This window comes from Haplochromis burtoni, unplaced genomic scaffold, assembly GCF_018398535.1.
Source record: "Haplochromis burtoni strain Fernald_Lab_line unplaced genomic scaffold, NCSU_Asbu1 Contig_45, whole genome shotgun sequence".
NCBI classification, from domain to species: Eukaryota; Metazoa; Chordata; class Actinopteri; order Cichliformes; family Cichlidae; genus Haplochromis; species Haplochromis burtoni.
The window spans coordinates 1,001,712-1,026,807 of record NW_024582406.1 but is presented as its reverse complement, the minus strand read 5'-3'; the positions used below and the strand labels follow the sequence as shown (position 1 = coordinate 1,026,807).

Here is a 25,096-nt window from a genome sequence, read left to right as displayed (position 1 = left end):
TTATCTTGGCTAAACTGATCTCAGTGCCTTAGTCACGTGGTACAAATAGGTGCTATTTAGCTGTTGATAATAAAAAAAAAAAGAAATTGAACGATTTAGAGTGAGTGAATCTTAACAACTAGTATGTCTCTGCGAAAATTAATTTTCCTTAACACTGAAAAAGACTAGCAGGGAGGAGCTTACGTACACGGAGGCAGATCCTCCCAGTTCTTTGGAAGGAAGCGGAAATGAGCGTCATAAACCTTATGCTAGTGGCTAGTTTTTTAGGCTTCTAGGACGGGTGTAAGCGACACCACACGTACCTTGCTGGTTGCCTCTAGAGGAAGCAGGGAGTGGATAATTACACGACAGAGTTTTGCTGGTTTTTTTATACAGTGACACTATCGAAACGGAATATCTATAGTGGTGAGTTTTCAGTACGTGTTTTGTCAACTCAAAAGTTGTGTACTGTTTTATTTCATGACGCTGTTTTAGTGAAGTTCAGTAACGTTAGCTGGGCTAGCAGTAGCAATAACAGCTTGCGCTATGTTTAAAAAAAAAAAAAGATGTTTTCTTCCTTTCCACATATGCTAGCGTTAAACTAGCGACTAGGCCTCGGGTGCTAAGAAACACCCCACACTTATTTCAGACCAACCACGAGCTTTAAGTGATGTCGATGTCAGATGGTCCGGTGCGGAAGAATTGAGGTTCGGGTTTGATAACCATACTGCATCGCAGTTATTGTTGTCCGACCGTTAGCCGGTATGCTAGCTGTAGCGTTCTAGAACAGTGGGCGCAGTCTGTTGGCTGGAACGGAATCGATTCACTCGAGCGCGACTAAAAGAAAAAAAAAGAGGTATAAAACCATACTCTGTTGCTCTCCATGCCCTTTTGAAATGAAAAAAAAAATTCCATATAATTTTCACAATAATATGGCCGTGTGAGAAGGTTGTCATGTTTAAGGTTAGCTACAGTCTGCCTTTGGACTTCAAGCTTCCCTTTTTAATACTAAGCCTAATGCCACCTCTGACAGCGACGATCCCTTTTGTTCTTTTGTTTTCGGTAACGCTGACTAGCGATGAGTTGTTTGGCGTTTTGTTATTGTAAAAGACACAAACGAAAGCGAATGTAGTAACGTTTTGGACTTGATGATGCCGGTGACGGCAACTCGTTTTCTCTAGAAAAATATGTCATGTGTCGTTTGTTATTGCCTAATAGTTCTCAAAAATAAAAAGGAAATACAGATTTTCAAAAGAGGAAAAATGATTTCTCATCCGTTTGGTGTTCCTCTGTGGTCATCTGGTGGACTGTCAGGTTTAAAGGCCTTATTAGACGCACGGTTGTATTAGCGAAAGCCCATCAGGGCTGTACGGTAGCATATTAGCAGCAAACTAATTACATAGCTTAACTTTATCTGTTTAACTAAATAGCCGTAGGTTTAGCCAGCGTATCACTGTCATCTCTACTTAACTAACCACCGTCTTATCTTTGATCGGGCCAGGTGGTTGGTTGTCTGGAAGGTCTGTTGAAATTGACACTCGATAGAGTGAACTTTGTTCCCTTATCCTCTGATAATTTCTGGTTAGAGCTTTGCCACTGGTCATGAAATTGTGCTGTGTTTTGGAGGCTGTTCAGAAGTCAAATGGGAATAAAGTTGAATCGTATGTCCAGTATGCATTTTTAGTGAAAATTTAAAGACTAAAAATGCAATATAGACTTTTAATTTTGCTTCGTGGGTTAACATTTGCCTGTTTAGTTATATTTGTTCACGTTGGGGTTTTTTGGTTTGTTTGTTTTTTTGCAGGTACCTTTCTGCCACCTTTATGTGAGGTCTCAAACCTAAGGGAACGGGTCATTGACTGGAGGAGAGACGCAGAGAAAGTATTTGATCACAGAAGCCTGGATACATTTTTTAGTTTTTTTTTTTTTTCTCTTCAGTCACTGAAACGGCTGCAGATAAGCAGTTTTACAGCACGCTATAAGGACCATGGAGGCCATTGCCAAATACGATTTCAAAGCTACTGCTGATGATGAGCTTAGTTTCAAACGTGGAGATGTCCTCAAGGTCAGTGACAAGTATTTGAGCATTAAATGTTAATATTTGTCTGTTTTGCTCATAATTATGCAACTCTGTAAGGTGTATTCTTGCCCTAAGGTTTTGTTTTTATCCATTACTGGCACTGTTGAGTAAAAGTGCCAATAAAGCGAAATCTCGGCAGTAGTGGGCTATTATAGAAGGAAACAAAATCTAACACATCAGGTAGTTTGGGATGTAGCTCAATATCCAAAGTTCACCACTATCATGTGATTATATGCTTGGTATTTACATTTGATGGCATAACCTTTATGGTTAAATGTTTCTGCTATTTTTAAAATCATGAATTATTCAATTAAATGTATTTCTATAGCACCAAATCACAGCAACAGTTGCTTTAAGGCACTTTATATTGTAGGGTTAGAGCCCTCTAATGGTAGAGAAAACGCCTACAAAGAGACAATTATTGTAAATGGACATCATCAATGTGACTTTTGAGAAGTCACAATAAGAGATAAAAGCTGTAAAGGTTTCTTTTATGGAACTAGTAATATAAACCTGTTGTCAAGTCTTCCTCATCACAGTAAATTGCTTTTGTGGGCAAGGTCTGCTTTGCTTTGTGATATAGGTGGAATGAAATTAGGGGCAATAACATGCAACATGCCAAAATTTGTAGTTTATTATTGGGGGTGGGGGTTGTTTTTGTTTGAGTTTTTTTTTTTTTTTTCTTTTTTTATCATTTAGTTTTTCTTTGCAGTCAGCTTTGGCAGACAAGTTGACGGTTCTGGCAGGGGAATGGGTGCCGTTTTCCCTGAAAAAGAGATTTGAGCAGAGTCTTGAAAAGACTTCTTATCACAGCAGGAGGGGAGAGGCCTAGAGGGAGAGAGAAAGTCAGATTAGGAAACACTGAGCTAAATATAAGTTCTATTAAATTTGCATATGAGACGAGGAATTATTCAATTTTTTCACTAATTTCTACTGCCAGCTGTCTTGTCAAGAAATCTCAAGCTTTTCACCAGATGGATGAGTTCCATCCAAGAAATTAATAGGAAATGGGTTTTTTTCTTTCAGTTTACACAATTAAATATTAAATACATGCATTAGTGACTGGGAAAGTCACGTACTTCTGTAAAAGACACTTAGAAAAATCGAACACATATGGCAACATTTTATTTTGGGGTTTTTGTTTTCGCTTCTTCCTTTTTCTGTTGTAATTTTCGAACCTTAGATTTTACTTTTCCATTCCTCATAATGCATAAAATATGTTATTTAGTCTTTGAAGAATATAAAATGTCTGACTTTCGTGCCCACCAGGTATGCAGGTTTGAAATTTAAAGAAAACTATTCATGTTCTCATTCATTGTTCCACACTAGTTGATGACCATGGGGTACTATACTGTAAGTGCACAGCTATAAAGGCTACAGAAATAAACGTAATACAGTTTGTCACAACAGAAAAGGACTGTAAAACGGGGAAAGAAAGTCAGGATGAATGTTGCCCCGAGCAGTGTCCATATTTCATCTGAATCATTTCTTGGCTGCTTTGCCCATAGGACCAATTGTTAATTTTTGTGGAATTGAATGAAAGAATTGGCATGATTTGTAGAATCCCCCCCCCCCCCCTCAGTTTCTTTCATCCTCTTTTATCCAGTTTTTTTCCTCTTTTGTGACTCACCTCAGTAGTTGTGCATTAGTCTAAGCTTTAAATGTTTCCCCCTCAGGAAACTTGCGATAAAGGGGAACATACTCCTGTCATTCACTGAGTTACCCTCGCGCACACACGGAGGCAAGCTCCACTTTGATGTCTTACTTGCTTTGTTGAGCTTTAGTGAGCCCAGAATCTCAAAATGAGATTGACTACTGAAATGAGATTAATTGGCATTACCTTTGGGAATTTAAGTAATGATTGTGTATAATCTTAAGTTATGTGACCTGTGGAGGAGCATGTCACTGAGCACATTTCTTTATTTCAGTGTGGACTGTGCTGAGTAAACTCTTTTGAAAGCGCTTTTTAAATGTTACATGGTTGTTTTGGAATGCTGTCCTCATCAAGATCGTTCCCATTAATTTGCCTAGTTTTCATTTGGAAAATATCTGATGCTTGTGTAACTTGGGCTGCAGTTGCTGCAAGCTCTTTTGTCAAACAAATTTAGCCAAATATACTAGCAGAATTTAGCTTAAGTGTCATGGTGAGCTGACATACTTACTACAGAAATTTGACAGAGCCACAACAGAACTGAGAAAAGAGCCTCAGAGAATCTGCACTGATTGCACTGCTGGAGCTCAACAAGACCTCCCTCTCTTACTGTGTCACAGTGTGAGAGGTGGGTGATCCGGTGCTTCATGTAGTGTTTGAACTTTTTTTTTTTTTTTTCTCAACTGAGAACTGCCTTCTTGTTTACTTGACCTCACCACAGTCATCTCTGTAGCAGGGTTCTGGCTTCTTATGATGGGGGGATTTTTCAGGGTTGGGTTGTCTCATCGCTTTTGTCCTCACAATCTCTGCTGTAGTGTGAAAATAACTTCATCGTGCACTGTACCGCTTACTGAGATTTTTCAGAGTGATGGATGAGCCTCTCAATTGTCCAGGACCTGATGAGAGATTTACCACCTTCACGCAGTCCATGTTGCTGCCTTGTCCTGGCCCTTGAAAGTTGGAATTTGAATGCCGCAGTCCTGGATGTTATCCAGTGGCAGGATGTTACCAACTGAGCATTTTAAAGGCTTTGTCTACTCATCCATCTTTATGCTGGTCCCTTGGATTTAGAGTGTCTGCAGCCTGAACTAACCTCTGTCACAAAAAGGTGATTAGGTCGTCATACTGGTCTCTAGCTGTAATACTTTTGGCTTTTCACCCCATCCTCTTCTGTGTGTACCATGTGGGTGTTTTTAGGCAACAGAATTCCAATAGTCAGCTGAATGTTTTCCAAGGCCTCTCCTGATAAGGAAGAGGCCTTGTCCTGCCACTGATTAACTCATTGAATTGTAGAGGCCGTCATCTTTGGCTTCTAGGTGTGGAGGCCACACCCCAGTCCATGTTTGGCCGAGTGTCAATTCAGGATATTTGTGTAGCACTCAGCAGGGTCACACTGGACACATTTTTGTGCTTTCACAGGCTTGATGTGGAGCAGCTGTCACACTGGACTGTGCAAATCCGGTTCATCAGCTCCAGCCTTAAAGCCTTGCTCCGGGTCAGTCTAACAGAAGTCTAATGGTAGTGGTCTCAGCTTGTGTCCTCAAATCTTTTTTTGTTGTCTACAATCTCTTTTAGTCCAAGAATCCAGTATTAGATTTAATCTTTCCACTCAAGAGCCTGCTGGACATTAACGATGTAACTATGTGGCTGCCGTTGATAACTGTCAGTTAAGCCTGTACTCGTGATTGAGCTAGTAATTAGTCTTAAAAAAAATTTCTGTTTTTGTTTTATGCAAGTGGCACAATGTTAAACCTGTAAGAGCAGGATGTTGTGCATATTGTCATTGTCTTTTAAGTGTAGGATAGTCCCAAGTCCTTGAAGATCAGCCTTTGCAGTCATAACTGACCAACCAGCCTTATGTCAGTCTGTAAACTATCTACTGTTTTGCATTAGCTACAGTCATTTTAGTGAAATGAAGATGCGCAAGTTGGTCTGTCTCTTTCTGACTACCTCACTCTGTTTGACTCAAGGCTGAGAGTAAAGATCAGTTTGATTACATAAGTTATTTAAACATTAATACCAAATTCCCGTCTTAATTGGTAACATTACGGTAAAAAAAGAAAGAGGGAGAGAGAAGGTCTAAACTGTTAAACACATTGATTTGCCTGATGCAACACAGCATACTTCATACATATAAAGAGAGCCTTTCTGAGGTGGACTATATTAGTTGGGGCTCCATTGCTTCCATCACCAGTGCTATCTGGCTGCTGATACTAATACTAAACAGCTTTGCTCTAAGGACAAAGGGTCCCACTCATGAGAGAGCAGCCCTGTGTTAAGGCTTTGCTTGTATGTAGCATCCTTAACTTTACACCATTTTCAGTATCACTCGGAGATGGTGGCCTCACGTTGGCGTTTTTAAACAGCGTCTCATCTAAGGAAACATTCTTAACCACAAATGTCAAAATAATCATCTAGTGGTGTATGAGCTCTGGGTGCAGTACCAGATATACTTGGAATAAAAATCAGTAGTCTTTTACTGAATTGCCTGTTTGACTTAATGTTACTGGTAAATTCTAGTACTAGCTGCTATAACATTAATACACACCTAATATGATGGTGTTGCAGAGATGGTTTGCCTGTATTTTTACATTGTGGCCCTTTGGAAAACGAGTCTCAAAATCAGTTTTTGAATAAAACGACTTTTATCTTTATCAAATCAGCTTCAAAATATTTCCCAGCTTTTGTCCAGGCAGCATTTAGCCCAGTGTTGGGAATTGTTCCACTGGTTTTAAACGCACCTTTGGTGTGCAGGGCTAGTTTCAGTTGGTACAGTGTTTTGGTTTTTTTTTGTTTTTGTTGTTGTTGTTTTGTTTTTTTTTGGGGGGGGGGGGATCCTATTGGTATTAGAATTGCATTTGGATCATAAGATGCTTTGGCCTGAACACCCACCACATGTGCTGACTTTTTAACTCAATTGGCACAATGGCTAATTTTCAAATCAGTATGTCAAATTAAAGTTTTCTAACTAGATGAAAGTTGTGATGAATGATGCCATACTACAGCAAAAAGAAGCTTATTCAGTTTTGTGTGTTGATGCAAATTTATTAGGAATGATTATTTTTCACTAGTGTGGTTTACTGTGGTTAGTCATACTACTTTGTTTTTTAATGCATAAACTGGCTGGCCCCTTGTTAGGCTATTTCTGTTTGCATTCTTGATACTGTTACAGCAACCCATTTAAGAATATCAATCACATTAAAAGGAGTCTTATCTTGTCCACTGTCACAAAGATATTTAGAAGTCATATTCTATTACTGTCAGCCAACTAGCGAGCACTGTGTTTAGCCCATCTGGTTCCCTATTCGGCTTCCGAGTAATTTGCAGCATGGAGTCATACACCAACATTGAGTTGTCTCATTTTTCTAGGTTAGTAAGTTGGGAAATAGAGTGACATAAGACATGGTCTACCCTTCCAGTGTTTCTTTACAGAACATTTGTTTTGCAGTTTCTTTGTTTTTTGTTGTATTTGTTATAAACAGAGTTTTCTTTTAAAGAAGCAACCTAAAATTAAATGCATTTTATAAACTACTGTCTGTTAAAGTTAAGGCTGTGACTCTTTATTCTTCTTATTTGCTCCTTATCAACAAATGGCAGACGAAGCTGTGACAACAACCTTCCTGTTTTAGCCTTGCAATTCATCCTTACAACTTCTCTTAATCTGACCGTACAGAGAGGTTAGTCGTTTAGACTTAAACCCATGCTTAGGTGTTTTCAGATATTCATAATTCTCTGGCATGATTTTATGTGTAAAATGGCTCACAGTACAAGTGTGCTGTGTGTGGGCCCATGACAAATTTGCATAGTGCAGACTAGCTTGGTCTCACAGTGTGATTTCCCATCATGCATAGACAAAAAAGGGGAAGATACCATATCTGGCAGCTTACTGTATTTCCAGCATTTTTGTGTCATTTTTATCTGTGGTTCTTGTCTCAGTTACAGATGTTGGTGTTCTTTACTTTTTCAACACACACGCACACACACACGATTCTTTTTAGTCAGTTTTCTGTGTCAGAAATTACATCTAGAGGCAAAGCAGCATGCATGAGGAGGCTACAGTCAGATCTGGTCATTGCCCCCAGCACTGCACACTTGTTCTCATTTCTTCTGTAAATAAATAAAGCTTGCCCATCCTCCTAGTTTGCAGAATTGTCTCCCATTAAAATATCCTTGAACTGCAACTGTAAATTATGCTCTGACAACACTTTAAATAACTAAATAAGTTTTAAATCTGTAGGCAAGAGTTCAAGTTATGCTACTCTGTCAGTATCACATTTCGGGCATTAATGAAATTGGATGTCTTGTATCTGCCAACAAAGGAGAGGACTAATATTTTGTTATGCTGAGAAATCAAATACAGAGTGTGCATTCAAAGACTTGTTGACACGTAGGGTTGATGATATATGCTGCAGTTTGAACTTCCTTTTGAAAGAAAGAAACTTTGTGAATACAACGAGTTAGTTTTGGCATTTGTCAGTGAACACTCCTCACCACATTTTCATATATTTCTGCTAGCTACATGAAGGTCTTCTCTAAATATGTTTAAGCTGTTGTTTACTCATAAGTTCTAAATTTTGGGTGTATTTAGATCACAACATTTGGTTTTGACGTAATCTGAATATTAAGGTGGTTTTCTATTCAAAGAACTGTATTATCACCACCCACCCACTTTGTCCTGGTGCCCCAAACCTATTTTAAATCATACTTGGCTCAGTCTGTGGTAAAGTTGTCTAGTCTGGCCTATTAGCATGTCCATGCATCTATATGATTTGTTAATACTAAAGCTTAGCTGTTTTCACATCCTGTTTGATGTGTCTTCCAACCCCCAGCAACTTCCTGTGTTTCCACAGCAAACTCCAGCAGCACAGTGTGCATGTATTACACTGTAACACTGAGTTTACAAAGAAAAGTACAGGCGTTGCCCTTTCTGACATAGATAAACCTAGGTGCTCACCATACTCACTGTAGAATTGTTGTCAAATTACTTGCCTGTGCTCTTTTTTTTCAAAAACTGCTCTATTAATACCCCTCTGTAACAACCTGTTCTTCTTTTGGGAGTTGCATAATAAAGGAAGATGGAGCGTTTAGCCAGTTACTTGACTGCTTTCTCACAGTCTCTGCTGCTTAATGACACCCTCGTCGCAAGTTAGGGAATTGATTTCCTTTTGTCCTCTTGACCACTAAATGGAGAAAAAAAAATATATCAGTGCTATCTTTTAATGCTTGAATATTTTGAAATGATAAGTCTAACTTAAAAAACTGATGAGCTGTTGTAAGATTTCACAGGATCCAAATACTGCTATTTTTATTTTCCTTTCCATCATTGGGTTTAGGTTGGCCACGCTTTACTGTGTATTTTTTGGCCATCTTTGTAAACCAGTGCTGAATTTGACTGTGACTAGCTTAAGGGTCAATAAATTCATGCTGTTTTAATAGAAATTTGACTTTTACACTGCCAGAGACTTGTAGGATCTCTGTGTCGTCTCGGAGACTGCATGTATTGAGATCAGATTTGTGCAGGAGCAGGCTATTTTCTGATTAAGTGTTGAATTTCTGTAGAGAATGATTGGATAAATATATTTATTTGCTTCTCTGCCTTTCTGTTCTTTGTTCAATTCCAAATGGTTCTCAATAATGTTATGTTGATTAAGTCAATTTATCATTAATGTTTCTTTAAAGTACAATTTGTAACTGGTGTCTGCAAAGCAAAAATCCCATTAGTGACATCAAAATATAATCTATGCGATGTAAAGTTATTTTATTCAAGGCATTCTAGAGGCTAAGGCTCAACCAATATTAAATTCTACAAGTCATTGGAAGAGCTAGGCGCATTACTGCATTCATGAATGACATAATGTTACAGTCAAAAAGGGTCAGTGGTCAGCTTGAGGGAGTCAACATTAGTTACCACTTTCCTCTTGTGACAGCACACATTTGTTTGGTGCCAATGGATAGCGATAAGGCTGGGGGGGGTTATATGAGCAAATATTGCCTAAGGTTAGTAATGGAGGAAAGTAGGAAAGTGTGTTTGAACTAGCCTTTTTCCTGTCCTGTTCCTTTGTCATTGTTCAGAGTCAATACACAACAGCAGGTCTGAACAGTTCACATACAGTTGACCCAGCGAGTGCACACTTTGAGCTGATGGCTGCCCAAATGACCATGGTGTACTTAGTCTCTTATGCCTGCAGCTAACACTTGAGTTGAAATCTGCTCTCTTGTATTGGCACTCTCCTTCCCTCTTCTCTGTGGCCTTGCTTGATAGTAACTTGTTAGTGCAATAAATTGTCTGTGCTAAGAGCCATCTGTAGACCATACGCAGCAGTCACACTTTCACAACTGATATTCAGCCACTTGACAAAGTATTTGGGACTGAGTAGACAACATGTAATGTGGCGACACGTGGCATTTGCTTTGTGATTGACAGCAGAAAGTAGGTTAGTGCAACTTCATTTTTTTTGGGTGGGGGGTGGATCATAAATGTAATACTATATCATTAAATGTAATTAATTGCACAGTAGTACACGGTTTATATGAAGCTGTCAAAAGTGGCTAATTAAAGTAAGTTGTTATAAAACTATTAAAGGGCAGACCTTTAAAGTAAACTGCACTGAAATTAAAATGGTTGATAGTGCAGGTGATGGACACTCATTCCGTTTTGTAGCTGTGAACTAAAAGTGCCCTTTATAAAGAGATAATAGTGTTGACCATGCTTACTTTAAATAGGTACTTCCTCCTTACACGTCTGCATTTGCTAAAAGAAATGTGCGTATAACCTAAAGATGTGGCCATCATAGACTCACATTAGCTCAGTCATTCAGTAATCAGCAAAGGCAATCTGTGTGGCTCATTAAATCAGTCTTCCAAAGTAGTAATGAAGCCAGCTCAAATCTCTTGACTGATTACTGATGTCACCCTCTCCACAAACGGAAAAGCCTTCATCAATACCCTTATCAGTCTATCCTAACAATACATAATATAATTGATCTTTTTTTCTCTCTGTATGCCCTCAACCATTTCAGTGGCACAGCAGGTGCAGGTTAGATGTTGTCGCAGATATTTCTGAACAACCCTTGGATGCAGCCTTCAGTGAATTCACAGGGTACCACATAAAAAAAGAACGTGTGCACTTTGCAGAAGAAAACATAGCCTCTCTGCTCTGAAAAAGAAATGGCCTCATTTTATGTGATTTGCCCTTGAGGACTTTTCCTAAGCTGATCACAAGGAGTGTGAATCTTCAAAGTGCTCTCTCTCCCTCTCCGTCTCTTTCTTGCTAGCTAGCTATTTTGCTCTCTTGGTCTCTCTTGTCACACTGTTTTGTTTTTTTTTTTTTTCTCTTGTTTTTCCTCTCTCTGCCTGATCCTGCGCCTTTCCTTTCCTTTTTTTTTCTCACTCGTCATTCCCTCTGAGTGTTAAGTTAGAGCTGTAATTAGGTCTCGCTATTTCTCATCTTCACATCACTCCCTGATGATGCACCATAAAGACACTGACAGCTGTATTTAAACCAAAAGTTATAATTTATTCTCTTTCTGTCCTCCACCCCTTTTGGGTGTCCTCAGCTTTTGTTCCCACTGTGCATAGCATAGGAGATGGCCCACAAAAATTGATATGACCATGGTGACCTGTATTCACTGGCACAACAAAAAAGTCACCTTGGACTTGGACTGCAACTAGCCTAATCTTGTTGCTTCAAGTGCAACAGTTGTTATTAATAGATACAATTGTCTAAACTGTCACGTCTGTTTACTGCACAACAGATCTGTGGTTTTTACGCTCCATCCATTAGAAGGAAGAGTGCACTGAGAATTAAACCTGGTATAAATAGCATCTTGGTGTGAAAGAGCTTTCCTTCTCTACTTTATATGTGTATGTATAATAAAATCAGCTTAATCATAACAGGGTCCTTTCTAATCATTTTAAAAAGATTGACTGTTCTGTATGGTTTTCTCCATTATTGACAGTTATATCCTAGATGCATTATTCCAGAAATGATAAAGATTTTTCTTTTTCTTCATTACCTTTTACACAATGCGTCCATCTTTAACTTTGTTTCTGTTTCTTTCCCAAGGAACACTAGTTTGGTACAATGAAAACAATGTTGTTTTCAGTCCATGTAAACTGGTTATTCCCCATGTGCCAGTAAAAGCACTTTGAGAACATATCAGGATTCAGTTTATTTCTGGTTAGATGTGTAATGAGTGTTTGAAAGCACGATTTCTGCCCTGTAATCTTTGCTCCACATTTGGTAGTGACCTAGAGCATTGTTTTAATTAAAATAGTGTTTCAAGCCTTGTTTATTAGAATCTAATGTAATCTGTGTCTTTTTGCATCAGGGGCACACTCATTGCCTTCCTGGCTCTTGCCTGCCCTGCTCTAAGTCTGCTACCTCCCTGCTGGGAGCAAAAGAGGTCAAACTCATTCTGAGCTTCTTTTTTTTTTTTTTTCCCTCTCCCCTTAACGTCTCTAAATCTGCTGAAGTTTTTAATTCTGTCGCTCCATCGGTCTCAAAGTACTGTTATCTCTCTTTTGAAAACAGATGTAGGGTATCTGGTCGGTGATGCATTAGTGTGGAGATTCTAAAGACTGTGCACAGGATCCTGAGATAGTCTTTAATTTGTTACACACACTATCAATCTATTATGCATACCCTAATAATACACTCAAAGGGCTTCTGCTTTTCCTGACCTTTTCAGTTTTGTCTGCACACTTATATCTATAGAGTCTGCCATGTTGGTTTGAAATGAGCTTGGTTTGTTCATGAAACCAATCAATTAGCCATTATGATGATGATGATGATGATGATGATAGTATTAATATTATGTCTTATAAACTTCAGGAAATGATCTTCTTCTTCAAATGGGTTGCTTTAAAAAATAATAATAATTTAAAAAAAAATATGTAGGCTCTTAGCTTTGGTTCACAGAGTCTTCTTACCCGTGACTTAGTGAATTTGCTTATTAAAACTGTATACTATTCTTGTAACTGCTAATTTTCTGTCGTCTGATTAGATAACAGAGCAATATTTGAAGTATGCCAAGGTTACCCTGTGCCGTGCAGTCAGAAAACAGATGAGTCTCTATCAGGTCCATTAGAACCAATGGCAGATCCATTAGTCTTTGGCCTGTGAGGGTCAGATGAAGCTTTAGCGTGTCTGTGTTTCTGTCTGGGCCCCTCTCTGACCTGCTGCACATTGAGATTAAGGTAATCCCTGCTGCTGATTTATTGCAATCCTGTGTGGACTTTGCAGACATGTGCTTTATTTAGCAAATTGTTTTTTTTTCTGCAGCAGCTGTGTGTATCCCAGTGTACCTCACTTTCTCGTTTTAACCAGTATTTGGTTATATGACCATTTCCACTCATGCTATCGTAATTGTGGATGTGTCTTCTCTTCTTTCATAAGTACATTTTGTAGCTTAAAGCTTGGGATTTAAGGTAATCTCCATGCAATCGTTACATATACTCCATATCAAATACTGACAGTAATGAACAGATGACTCTATTGTTGTATAGGCCCTCTGATAGACAGTCACAGCAGCTTTTGGTTAACAGTTTTCTCTCTCAATGTAACAACATAACAGAAGAATTTAGTACCTAATTTCTGAAGTTTTCATTAGGGATACTTGGATTTATCAGTCAGAATTTGCCTATAAGGCGCCTGTTGGCCTATCAGCAAATAAGATGACGTTCACTGATGGCAATGCCTGATGGGTGTGTGTCCCATCGACTTTACTGTCCTTATGTTGTGGCTCGAGTTTAATATTTTTAATTTGTAGTGTTGAATTTGCCCAAATAGTGTGGCGAAGAGGTGAAAGACTTTTAAACATTCAAGTGTAATTTACATGTTATGTTTCGTTTTCCATTTTTATGGTTTCTGTCATTTCCCCTTTTGTACATTGACATTTTTATGTTGTTTTTTTGTTTGTTTTTTTTAATCATTGGCAGCTGCAGGGCAGATTATTTTTAAAACATCAGCTCTTTTTAATTATGCATAAGTGAAGAAATCCTGTTATGTGGCATCATTTTCTGTACATTAGTCTAAATACACGTCCTCTGTAAAGATGACTGGGCTCTGAAGATAAAGGGCATTGAAACACAGCAACCCTCGTTATGACATGGATTTATTCACTGTATTGTACATTTTATTTTATACACACATGCTAAATTAATAGTTGAGGACTGCCATGACATTTATCCATCTATAGTGTGCACTAAATTTGTGGGTGGAAGTTGTATATTATTTTAGAATGTGTGATGGAAAGAGCTGGGGGAGGAGGGAGTCTATAGTGGCAGCTGTGGAGGAGATAATCCCCTGCCTGCGTCTCAAATAGAAACTCATACAACTATTGTGGTTCAATCGGATTACAAAGGAAAAAAAAAAAAAACTTCAGAGAAGGGGAGGGAAAGTGTATCATCCACAGAAATGCAATGGCACAATAGTTGCTCAGCTTGGACAGGAAAAAAGCACAGTCAGACAGAATGCTGTGGTTGTCTCCTCTATGGTTTCAAAAAAAACTGCCAACCTTGCAAATATTTTATTTCTGCTTTTCCTCGTGGACTGCCATTCTTTCAGTTTTGAAAGCCAACCCAGAAGCATTCAAATGGAAACCACTAATAAATAGTTTTTTGACCATTTTAGTTCCCTCTTTAAACATTCACCATGGTAACTTTGTGGCTGGAGGTCCTATAATTTTAACAAAGTAGAGCACATCTTCAGGGTACGTGAGATGATTTTACTTCCTTGCTTAAAAAGTTTAAAAGCATCTCAGACTGTTTTTCTATGACTCGGGGACATGCTGCTTGAACATTGGAGATAATTTAAATTGTTTTTAAGATTTGAATGCATTTTTAACTGTTACCTGTTTAACTATTTTCCCACAGGTATAAGAAAAAACTAAAGCATACAGTATAATGCAGCAACCTCAGTGCTCTGTTATTAACTTTAGTCATGGACTAGACTTTTTTTTTTCTAAGTTTGAGTTCAGGAGGCCTAATGGCATGTTGCGGCGTCTAGCAGACAGTAGTCTCTACAGTGATAGAAAAGAGACATGATTCACAAGTGACAAACTTTAATTCCGGTAAATATATTTGTAACCTACTCTACACTTTACTGCATTTGATTGTGAAGGGGCTCCATTGTTTCTAATGTCTGAATCTAATGTGATCTTGTAACCTAGCTGAAAATGAAATGAAAAATGCTATTTCAAGTTTCATTTTCAGTTGCACATTCAGTCTCCTTTGCTCATATGAATCTACATGCAACAATTAATCGAGCTGAGAACGTTTTTTTCCTTGAGGGGGGGTCAGAGTGGAGGGTGACTTGAACAGCACGACTGATGCTGCTTTGGGTTGAAGGGTGCTTCAGCAGAGTGCCTGCTTGCCAACAAGTGGGCTTGAGCCTGGGTCATGAAGATGAATCATTGCCTTTCTTACTTGTTGGCAACTCTTCATCCTACACTAGAGAGCAAGAGCACATTTTGTACTCCTACAGTATTTGTTGCTTTAATGTTTGTTTTTAGTAGATGGGAAGAAGACAACTAAGATTTCTTGCCACCTCTACCTCATACGCAGCACTGCTGAAACCACAGGGTGCACACTGTATGCTGATTTCTTGGATGAGTTCTACTTCATCATACATAGATCAGGCAAATCAGTCACTCGCGCCATCACATGTTGCTCATGATTGTGCGCCCAGGGCGCTGTTTCTGTCTCAAAATGATCCACCCTGTGAGTCAACAATTTATGCGACCATGTACAGTATATGGAGTGTGTGTATTACAAAACTGACTTGGCGTTCCCAATATCTCAAAGATATCATGGGTAATAATCAGTCTTTGCTTTTGACTTTTTCATTAAATCTTCTCTTACTGACGGTGTTTCAGTTGAGCATGGCCTGGCTGTTAGTGATACAGTTAATGGTTTGATTTCTGCATATTAGTCTGCTAGTGTTGCTCTACAAATTTCTGTCAGTTGATCCAATAGTCTGGGCCATGCAGTAACTTGTGATCAATTATTTAGGAAGCATGAATGTGTGCTCCCCAGATCTGCTCTGTTGATTTGACCCCCACCCTCACTTCTTTTCATTGCTATCATAAAGTTTTGTGATTCAGGAAAAACTTTCCCTACCATAAAATGTACTGGGATATTGTTCTCGGATTTAGTCTTACATTTATGATCTGAATTTTTCTGTAGACCTAGGATGACCTGGAAAAACTTGTATTAGAAGCTATAAAATCTCATACAGCCTACCACCAGATTAAACACCTTTTTGTCTTGTCTTGTTATGCTCCACTTGCAGTAACTATTCAGCTTTGTGTTTGCAGAGAACTGAATGATGCCACACAGTATTAGTCTGGGTAGTCTGTCTTTCTAAAGGCTTGTTCTTAAAAGGCCAGTTTTGTGTGCTTGCATCCATCCCAGAGGCTAAGGCCCTTTGACTTGTGTAGCTCTGACAGTGCTACATTCACTAGGGAAAACACAGTCACTCTTTCTTGTACTTCATTGTACTACAGTTCTCCCTGTATCCACTGTTGCACATGCGAATATGGACACATCTACCTTCCCACACTTCATTGCATTTTCTTTTTTCCCCTCACTCTCTAAAGCCGCTCCCTCATTGAGTAATGCTGGTCTTGTGCAGGGTTAGCAGCTGGGGAGTTGAGGGACAGCTGGCATTCTGCAGGCAAATAGACCCACATCACTCACTGGGCCAACAAGACAGCTGTCTGGGGATGGGCAAAGGGTAAATTGTGAATTTAAGTGGAGGGGAGGGGGGCCAGCAAAGTGGGAAAATGTGACTATAATAGAGGGGCACGTTGATGTGTGATGCTGCATTAGGGATGGGGTGCATACTCTAGCTAAAAATATTTTCTCCAAATTATGCAAAGAAAGTCTGATCCAAGATGGTGGGGGGATTTTAGCAGACGTTACTCGCTCAGAACTGAACCGTCCTTCAACTCAGATTTCTGACTGGATGACAGAGTGGAGCTTAATGCCAGTACTGCTTTACTTAAAAGCTTCTTAAAGAATCAAACAAATGACAGCTTGGTTGTGTAACATGTGTGTCACATATTTATTTCATTTCAGGCTTTATACACTGCTGGTGCTGGGCATAAGTCATTCTTGGATAGGATTTGAATCCTTTTTGTGTTGTCATTCACATAAAAGCTATGTGACTGTAAGCTAGAGCTTAGTTTCCTTCAAATCTACATGTCAAGATGCTGCTTGAAAGCATAAACATGGTACCAATGTTATGTAATGCATAATTAACTTTAAGGAGGGATGTAGTGTAATTCTTCAACTTATATATTTGAAGCTAAATTATCAGTGAAGGCTTTTCCACAAGGATATTGAGACCCAACTATTGGGGTCTATTTTACAGGGCATCTGATGCTCAGTATTTTATGCTATTCACAGATCTCTATAATTGTCGGTTTCAGTCAAGTGGTGAGTGGTAAAGAAGGTTTGGTAGGGGAGCATCAAAATTCTTAGCTTTAAAATAAGTTTTCCTCTTTGTGTCAGGGAAACAAAGAATCCCTTTTCAAATTTCTCAGCTCTTCATCCCACAGTTGACCATTTAGCGAGGGCAGAATTATGCAACATGCCAATATCTGCCACTGATATCTCGGAATGCCATCTTATCTGCTGATATGCCGATCTCAGTCAACATGCTATTATTGGCCAGTACTAATATTTGGCTGCAACACTGAGATTTAAAGTTCTTGAGCATTCCTTATTTACATCTCCCTTCTCTGAGAGTAATTTTTGTTCCTGCCTGCTGTTGTTTAGAATGGCACAGATGTGAGTGTGATGATCTCAGAGTAACACGTTGTGCTGCTGAGAATGGAGTACAAACACAGTTAGGCAACGTAACACAGGGGATCGTTCAGTAGCATTCTATAGCGTGCTCCTCACACACACATCATGGAGACAGATTCTGCCCACAGAAATCAGGGTTACAAACCGAAAAAACTTGTGTTAAAAGCCACACTATCGTTGCGCAATTGTCAACATGCTGTCACAGGTATTTTCTGAAGTAGCTTCTGAAAATTAGGATGTTCTCTGTCTTTGCAGTTAGATTTGTCATCAGTTATGTTCCTAATATTTGTGAAACACCTACAACCCCTCCTCCCTACTCGGCAGGAAACTGTTTCTCATCTGAGCACATTTAAAGCATGTCAGGGCGAGCATGATGCAGTCATTATCTACCATTATACTCCCATCGCACTGAATCGGAGACAAGAAATATATGAAACTTCTGGTAGGCTCTGTAATTGACTAATAATAATAATAATAATGGATCAAGTGACGTGACATTCATTTAGATTAAGATTTGGGGTTAACATTGGGAAATGCCCAAATACTATTTTTTGGTTGTTGTTGTTTTTTTTTTTTGTTTTTTTTTTGTTTTTTCTTCCCCTCTTCTCTTGCATGACCTCCCTCACACGCATTCATTTAGAGGCACATTAAATTGTGACACACATGGTTGAACCACAAGCCCAGCACACCTGCACTGTGGTTCTGTCTTGTCAGACTTGAATGGCCTCACAGCTGTCTTGTGTCTCTCTGATATTACTGGCTTGTTAGTTTCTATAGCTTTAAAGTTTAGGACACATTTATTGTTCTTTTGCCAGCTTAAATCTATGGTTGAAGCTACATTTGATTTAAGCTGCAGGCTGCTTTTGCCTCAGTGTTTTTGTACTTTGCTAATATTTACCAAAAGCTTCTCTAGTATGCAGTACAATCACCACCTTGACATAACAGGAAATTAAACCAGTTGCCGTAAGGCTCAATTTATGTTTGCTTTTCATTTGTTGACATTTTAACTTGAATGACCTCTCTGTTTTGTTTTGGGGTTTCTTTTCTTTTCCAACACCAGGTATTAAATGAAGAGTGTGATCAAAACTGGTACAAGGCAGAGCAGGATGGAAGAGAAGGCTTCATCCCCAAGAATTACATACAGATGAAACCCCATCCGTAAGTATTGTCACTTATGCATCTGTACTCTTTCATAGCAAATCATTAAATTGGACATATTAACTGATTTTTTTGAAGCGTGAACAGGGGAGCTTTTGTTCAGTGATATGCAACCTGAGCAGACTTGACCGAGTGTGAGGGTAAGAGAGAGCCCTTGAGATCACTCCTGGCTTGATCCTCAAGAGGACAATTACCTCTGGACCTGTGCTTAGTGCCAAATTAGCTCTCTCTTTATTAACGTGCTCAAGGCCTCTTACCTCTTACAGTTAATTGAATATTGACCTACTGCAGCATTGCTATCAGATGTGCCTTTCAAAGGAGATCTTATTGATCAGCCTTTTCTTTAGTGTGTGTTTGCCTATCATTTGTACAGATTTAACAACAATACTAAAGTGTTTGCAGAATTTTATTATTGTTATGGGGAATCGATTTTCAGCTGGGCTTCATGCATCATCTGTAGTACTTCAGTCCGTCAACAATACTTATAATTGTATGATGGTTCTCAACAGTGTGGCCAAAACCTTTTTTTTTTTTTCCTGTTTAAAAACATGTTTCCTTATCTGCTTCATAATGAGCATGCTGTGAGCAGATATTGTGCAGGCCCTCTCAGACACAGTTAATCTGCTGCCATCTGAACCTAAAAACTGCTGAATTTGTTCCCCAGTTGCTTTCCGTAAATGTCAACATGACAAGCTTACTAAGTTGTACGTACTTCTCACTTTCAACTCGGCACAAGTCAGATGTTCACTGAGAAAGACAGCCAGGTTGTATATTTACTGTAATGTTTACAGATGGAACTATTCAATACTGTAGTGAAGTAGAAATGGTAGTGACAGCACTGATATCGAGTTTTCTTTGTTTTGAAAATAAAGAGCCAAAGCACCAGGCACTCGCACTCCCCAACAGAACTGCACACACAGCTGTGCTGTACAGCAGTTCGCAGAAGAGCATTTCTGTTTCTCTTACCAGTAGTAATGATGTTTTGTGGGTTATCCATGCGGTTATGTAATAAGAACACAAATGGTTTCAATAATTCCCTCTCACAGAGGTGGACGTGTTTCTGATGCCAGTGCTTCTGTTTTCTTGGCTCCAGTAATTGCTCTGCTATTACTTTTATCAAATAGGGAAAGGGACTCTGCACAGGCGCTCTGTCCTGCCAAGCCTGATACAAAGCAGATTAAGAGTTGGCCATTACATTATTGATCTTCACCGATGTGTAAAGGAGCCAAGATTTCGTCTTTGGGCTGGCTATACTTTTTAATTATTTACACAAGCAAAAAGCCTTCACTTGCTTTGTCTCTCATTTTTCTCTTCCTCTCTCTGCCAGTCTTTATAAATCTCACTTACTGTGATATATTAAGCTGCTTTCACTCACAACAGAAGCACTGCAGCGCTGAACGTTTCTCAGCCTGTCCCACTCAGTCAACCTGGGCCCTAAACAGACTTAACCCTGCAAGCTTGTTAGTACAGAATCTGTGTAGGGCTAGATAAGCTAATAGTCTAATAAATTTGCATAGAACACAGTAGCGGGCAGTAAGTGCTGTACCCAGCTTCTCTAACCAAACATTATTTTCACTAGTAAACAGATTTGCTATATTTTAGAAATGACTACTGGAAATAATTATCCCAGCATTGTCCTGTGTTCAAGTGTGTAAAAAGAAAAGAGTGCACTTTAAAACCTAATAAACACATCTCAAAACCTCAGATTGAGTCACTCATTTCTAAGCCAATGTGAGAGTTGAGGTCAAGCTGTGTTTTCATTGCTCTTCATGTGTGGTTTTTAGAAAGATTACGAAAGTCTACGAGACCCTTTTATCATTAACAGAACCTATTTAATTTTAATATGGAGATCACTTTCCTTTCTTGAAGATAGGACTGACAAGTGCTCGTAACATTCCCCTTACTTCAGTTGTGTATTCGTAAAACACCGCTTTTGGCTTAGTAGATGTAAAAGTCAAGTGAGGTTGCGCAATATTACTGTAAAAGGTTATCAGATAAGGTTTTAAAAGGGACCTACAATACAGATTTATAAATAACTTTCTATAAATAACGGTGTGTGTTAAACCTAAGCTTGCAGAAACATGTTTTTTAGTCATTTCTTAAAAGGAAAGACTTGTGTAGCCAAATTCCACAGACTGGGTTCAAAGTGACTCAGTAGGATGTTGTTTATGGTAAAAACAAAGTAAAAGTTGCTTTTTTTTTGTTATTTGTTTGTTTTCTATGGATGTAGTCTCAGTCATATTTTGTTCCTTGTATAACTGGGCTTGAAGCCTGCCACCTTTGGGAGAGCTTGGTGTTTTGTATCATCGGTCATGTGACACTGAGTCCTCTCTGCTCTCCAGGTGGTTCTTTGGGAAGATTCCCCGTGCCAAAGCAGAGGAGATGCTAAACAAACAGAGGCACGATGGCGCTTTCCTCATCAGAGAGAGCGAGAGTGCACCGGGGGATTTCTCTCTGTCTGTGAAGTGAGTATCACATAGAAACAACTAGTATCACACTTGGTTATCTATAAATACAGTTTACTATTATCATTATATCAGCACATGGTTTCCTGACATTTGATCAGGTTCCTAAGTTTCCATATTTGGCATGTTTGAGTCATCAACAAAGCCACTTCCCTATTCTGGTGAAGTCTCAGTGATGCCCTCCAGTGGCCAGTGTTTGCCATGTTGGACCGGAGCCTTCAGTGTTCTTAACTTTACAGCCGACACACACACACACATTTCCTCCTGTCTGTCTTTGTTCATTCTGTCCTTCTGGAAAGAACAGTAGGCGACATGTAAAGTTTGATGCCAAGATATGGATCTTAATTACTGTCTGAACTGTTCTGATTCCAGTTAGTTGCTTTGGAACAAATGCCAATCTGTTACCAGCATGTTGATTCATTTGACTAATACTTACAAGGCTGTCAGACATCCCTATTTGATAAGTGGTGGTTTGTATGTGTAATTTGCACTGCCTTCAGGGCATCTAGGTACTTCTGTCAGAAGTTGTCGCTTACTGTCCCCTCTGTGACCTTCTCTAGGTTTGGAAATGATGTCCAGCACTTCAAGGTTCTTCGTGACGGAGCTGGAAAGTATTTCCTATGGGTGGTGAAGTTTAACTCCCTCAATGACTTGGTGGAATACCACCGCTTGAACTCAGTCTCCCGCAATCAGCAGATCTTTCTTCGAGATATAGAGCAGGTCCCCCAGGTAAGACATGACACGCACATAGCGAAATGAGCTGTGGGTTGGAAGTCTTTTTCTTCCCCCCTCCCCCCCAAAAAAGGATTGAAACCACAGTGGCACAAGGTGCAGAAAACGCTAAAAAAAAAACACGCGGTGCAGTGTCTTTGACAGACTACTGTACGTAGATTTTTCTAGACACAGACATGCGTTTCGCATCTTAGTGTTCGGATTTAAAAGGACCGCACATGAGGGCAGAACCATTAAGACCAATATGTAGTTGTGCACTTTTCATTTTCACTTGCACATCATGCAGTGCACATGTGTGAGTGGAGGTAGTTGCTTTGAATTTCTGACTGTATAAAGGTATATGAGTAAAACTGAAATGTTATGTTGAAGCAGAATGGAAAACTGTCCCTCAAATTTGTATGTGCGTATTCTGAGGACATGTTTTTGCTTAGATCATTTGCATTAATATTTTGGAGATGAGTAATGCAGATGCACGATTTGCCTGATCACACTGTGTTATGTTGTTCTTTCACTGGAGAATATGTACAAACACAGCTGTCAGTGTTGTGGCAGAAGGTTGATTAAAAATGTCCACAGGTGACCTGCTGTCCTGGATTCCAAATTGGTTATGAACAAGGTTTAGAAAGGAGCAGCTGATTATTTGAGAATTGCAGTTGCATTTTCAGCTAGAGGAGATGATACTCTTCTGAAGCTATTAAAGAACTCTTGGCTAATGTGTCAGTATAAAAACCATAGATGGCAGCCAGACGTCAGATGAAAATCTAGCAACTATTTCTGTAACACGTGATCTCTTCTCTGACAACCCTGCATGTTAACGTGCAGCTGTGTTTGGACGCTCGGATTGAATCTTGATGTCACCTTGAACTAGCAGTAGTGGTTTTGTAGTGGTGTTAGATGCGGTAAAGCTGCAGACTGAGGGACATGTTGCAGGGTTAGTTGCACAGAGGATGAAGAGGAAACATGAGTCAAACTTAAAAAGATGAGAAGAAGTTGCAGGTAAACCAGAGGAAGAGAGAGACTGACAGAGTCAAGTGTATCTGTGGGTGTCAGAGGCAGGTAGTGGGAGAGGACATAGTGAGGTAGCAAGTGTGTGTGAGCAAAAGCTGCAGACTGCAGAGGTTTCATAAAGATCACAAAGCAGAAAATGAAATGAAGGAAACTGCCGATTTTTGAAGCTGCACAGAATTGATTTAATTCGTTGTAGTCATGGCTATTGTCTGTTATTGTGGCGTTAGGGTGTAGGGTGCTCAGAACATGAATTTTGTCTCGTTTACAGTTGAGTCAGTGTGGATTCCAGTGTTTTTCTTTAGTTTCATTGCATCCCCGTTGCTGCAGTTTTGCTAACCATCATCTTTCGATCCCGCAGAATCCCACATATGTGCAGGCGCTCTTTGACTTTGACCCCCAGGAGGAAGGCGAGTTGGGTTTCCGACGCGGCGACTTCATTCAAGTCCTGGACAACTCTGACCCCAACTGGTGGAAAGGAGGCTGCCACGGCCAAACGGGCATGTTCCCTCGCAACTACGTCACGCCTGTCAGTCAGAACATGTAAACAGTCAGACCATGTAAACAACAACAACCACCACCACAACAGCAACCATCACCACCACCACCATCATCATCGTTTTCGATCTCATCTGAACCCCACCCTTCCCAAACCCAACCCCCTTCCCACCTCTCTCTCGGCCATCCCACGATAACGGGAGCAAAGAGAACGCAAACAACTGAAAGACAGAATAAAAATGACAGGAGCAACGCTGTCGTGGGCGACGCTGTGTGGGTGACAGCTGAGCAAAAAAATCAACTTTTATATGTGCTGAGAATGTTCACAGTGAACGCCTCAGCGAGGACCGAACTGTCTTTGAGGGAAATCTAGATGCAGCATACATTAGCGTCCTGCTTCAACCGTGAAGATAACCAAATGATTCAACCGCTCCCACAGCTGCTTCTGTCTCCTCCTTAACTTCCTAACAGTCTGCCTTTCTTTTGTTCTGCTTTCTTTGCCACTTTTTGTTTTAATCAACTGAACGAAGAGCCTACTGATGAATCCTAACTCTGTTTTAAAGAAAAGAAAATACATAAAAATATATAAAATTTAAAAAAAAAATAAGAAGAAACTGTTTTAGAAATGTACAAAAAGAAGAGGAAAAGATGATTGCATCAACAATACATAAAGTCTCCATGTTTAAGATCATTGGCAGAGAATTGTACATCAGCCTCAGGCTGCATAAATAAATCAATTATAGAGAGAAGTCATTTTTTTAAGAATATATATTATATATTTGTATGTGTTTGTCTGTTTTACCTCTCATCACAAATTGTTTTGGGGTTTTTTCCATTTGTAAATTATGTTCAATCTTCTGTCAGTCTGAATAAGACCTAGTAGCTCTAGAATGTGATGAATTGTCAATTTTGTTTCGTTTTTTTTAACCTTTACATTATCTGAGGGCTCTCAGATAAAACCACATGACATTTAAAGGGTCACAAGTTCCATTTGAAAAATGTTTTTGTCTGTAACGCAGAGAAAGTAAAGTCGATTCTCTGAAGAAGTCCTGTCAGGAAGCTGATGTTGACCAGCATAGCAGAGCCATGAATGCTGCAAGAGCTGTCACACAGAGCCCTGTACATAAAGGTCAGCAACCTTTCCGAAAGCCAATATATTTATTGCAGCCATTTTTCTTTTTTACCAGGGCAGTGAATGTAGCTGACCGAGTCTATAGACACAAACATGAGGGAAGCTAGGTCGGAGAACTGAATTTCACAACCACGCAAGGGATTTTAAGACTTGTAGAGAGAGGGGAAAAAAACAGCAAAAATAAAAAGAAATTAGTGTTTATTTGTGAAGAGACTGGTGAATGAGGATATGTGGAGGCAGTTAACACATTCAAACACATTCATTTCATGCATGCATATGCAGACACTCTCCTCCTTGTAATACATGCACGTAGCGTAGAGGCTGAGTTCGGATAATCACGTTGTGTAATAATCACCAGTGTAGATCTGCAGCTGGCACAGATCAGCAGTTCAGAAACCTGAGATTGTCTTTTCTGCTTCAATTTGAGAGATCATCTGTAAACGATGTAAAAGATTTTGTTTTGGTCTTTTGTTTGTTTTCTTCGTTCAAAGTTGTGCTGCAGTAAGCACGGTGTTGTCATTTTAATTTCATGTCTGGTCCTGTGTGCGTGTGTGCGTGCATGTTTACCGTGTTTGTATAACTGG

The 25,096-nt window shown here is 39.4% G+C and overlaps 1 protein-coding gene across 2 annotated transcripts; it reads left to right on the top strand.

Moving 5' to 3' along the window:
* The first annotated feature begins 231 nt into the window (after positions 1-231).
* Positions 232-24,676, top strand: grb2b (growth factor receptor-bound protein 2b). 2 transcript variants are annotated; one of them, XM_014334968.2, is made up of 6 exons: positions 232-405; positions 1,918-2,044; positions 18,583-18,680; positions 21,023-21,145; positions 21,706-21,874; positions 23,244-24,676. In XM_014334968.2, exons 2-6 carry the CDS (start codon positions 1,967-1,969, stop codon positions 23,427-23,429), a joined length of 654 nt encoding a protein of 217 aa, XP_014190454.1. In that variant the 5' UTR covers positions 232-405; positions 1,918-1,966; the 3' UTR covers positions 23,430-24,676. The 2 variants fall into 2 exon arrangements, with proteins under 2 accessions (XP_014190454.1, XP_005926728.1); XM_005926666.3 differs by having other exon boundaries at positions 1,784-2,044.
* The last annotated feature ends 420 nt before the right edge of the window (positions 24,677-25,096 follow it).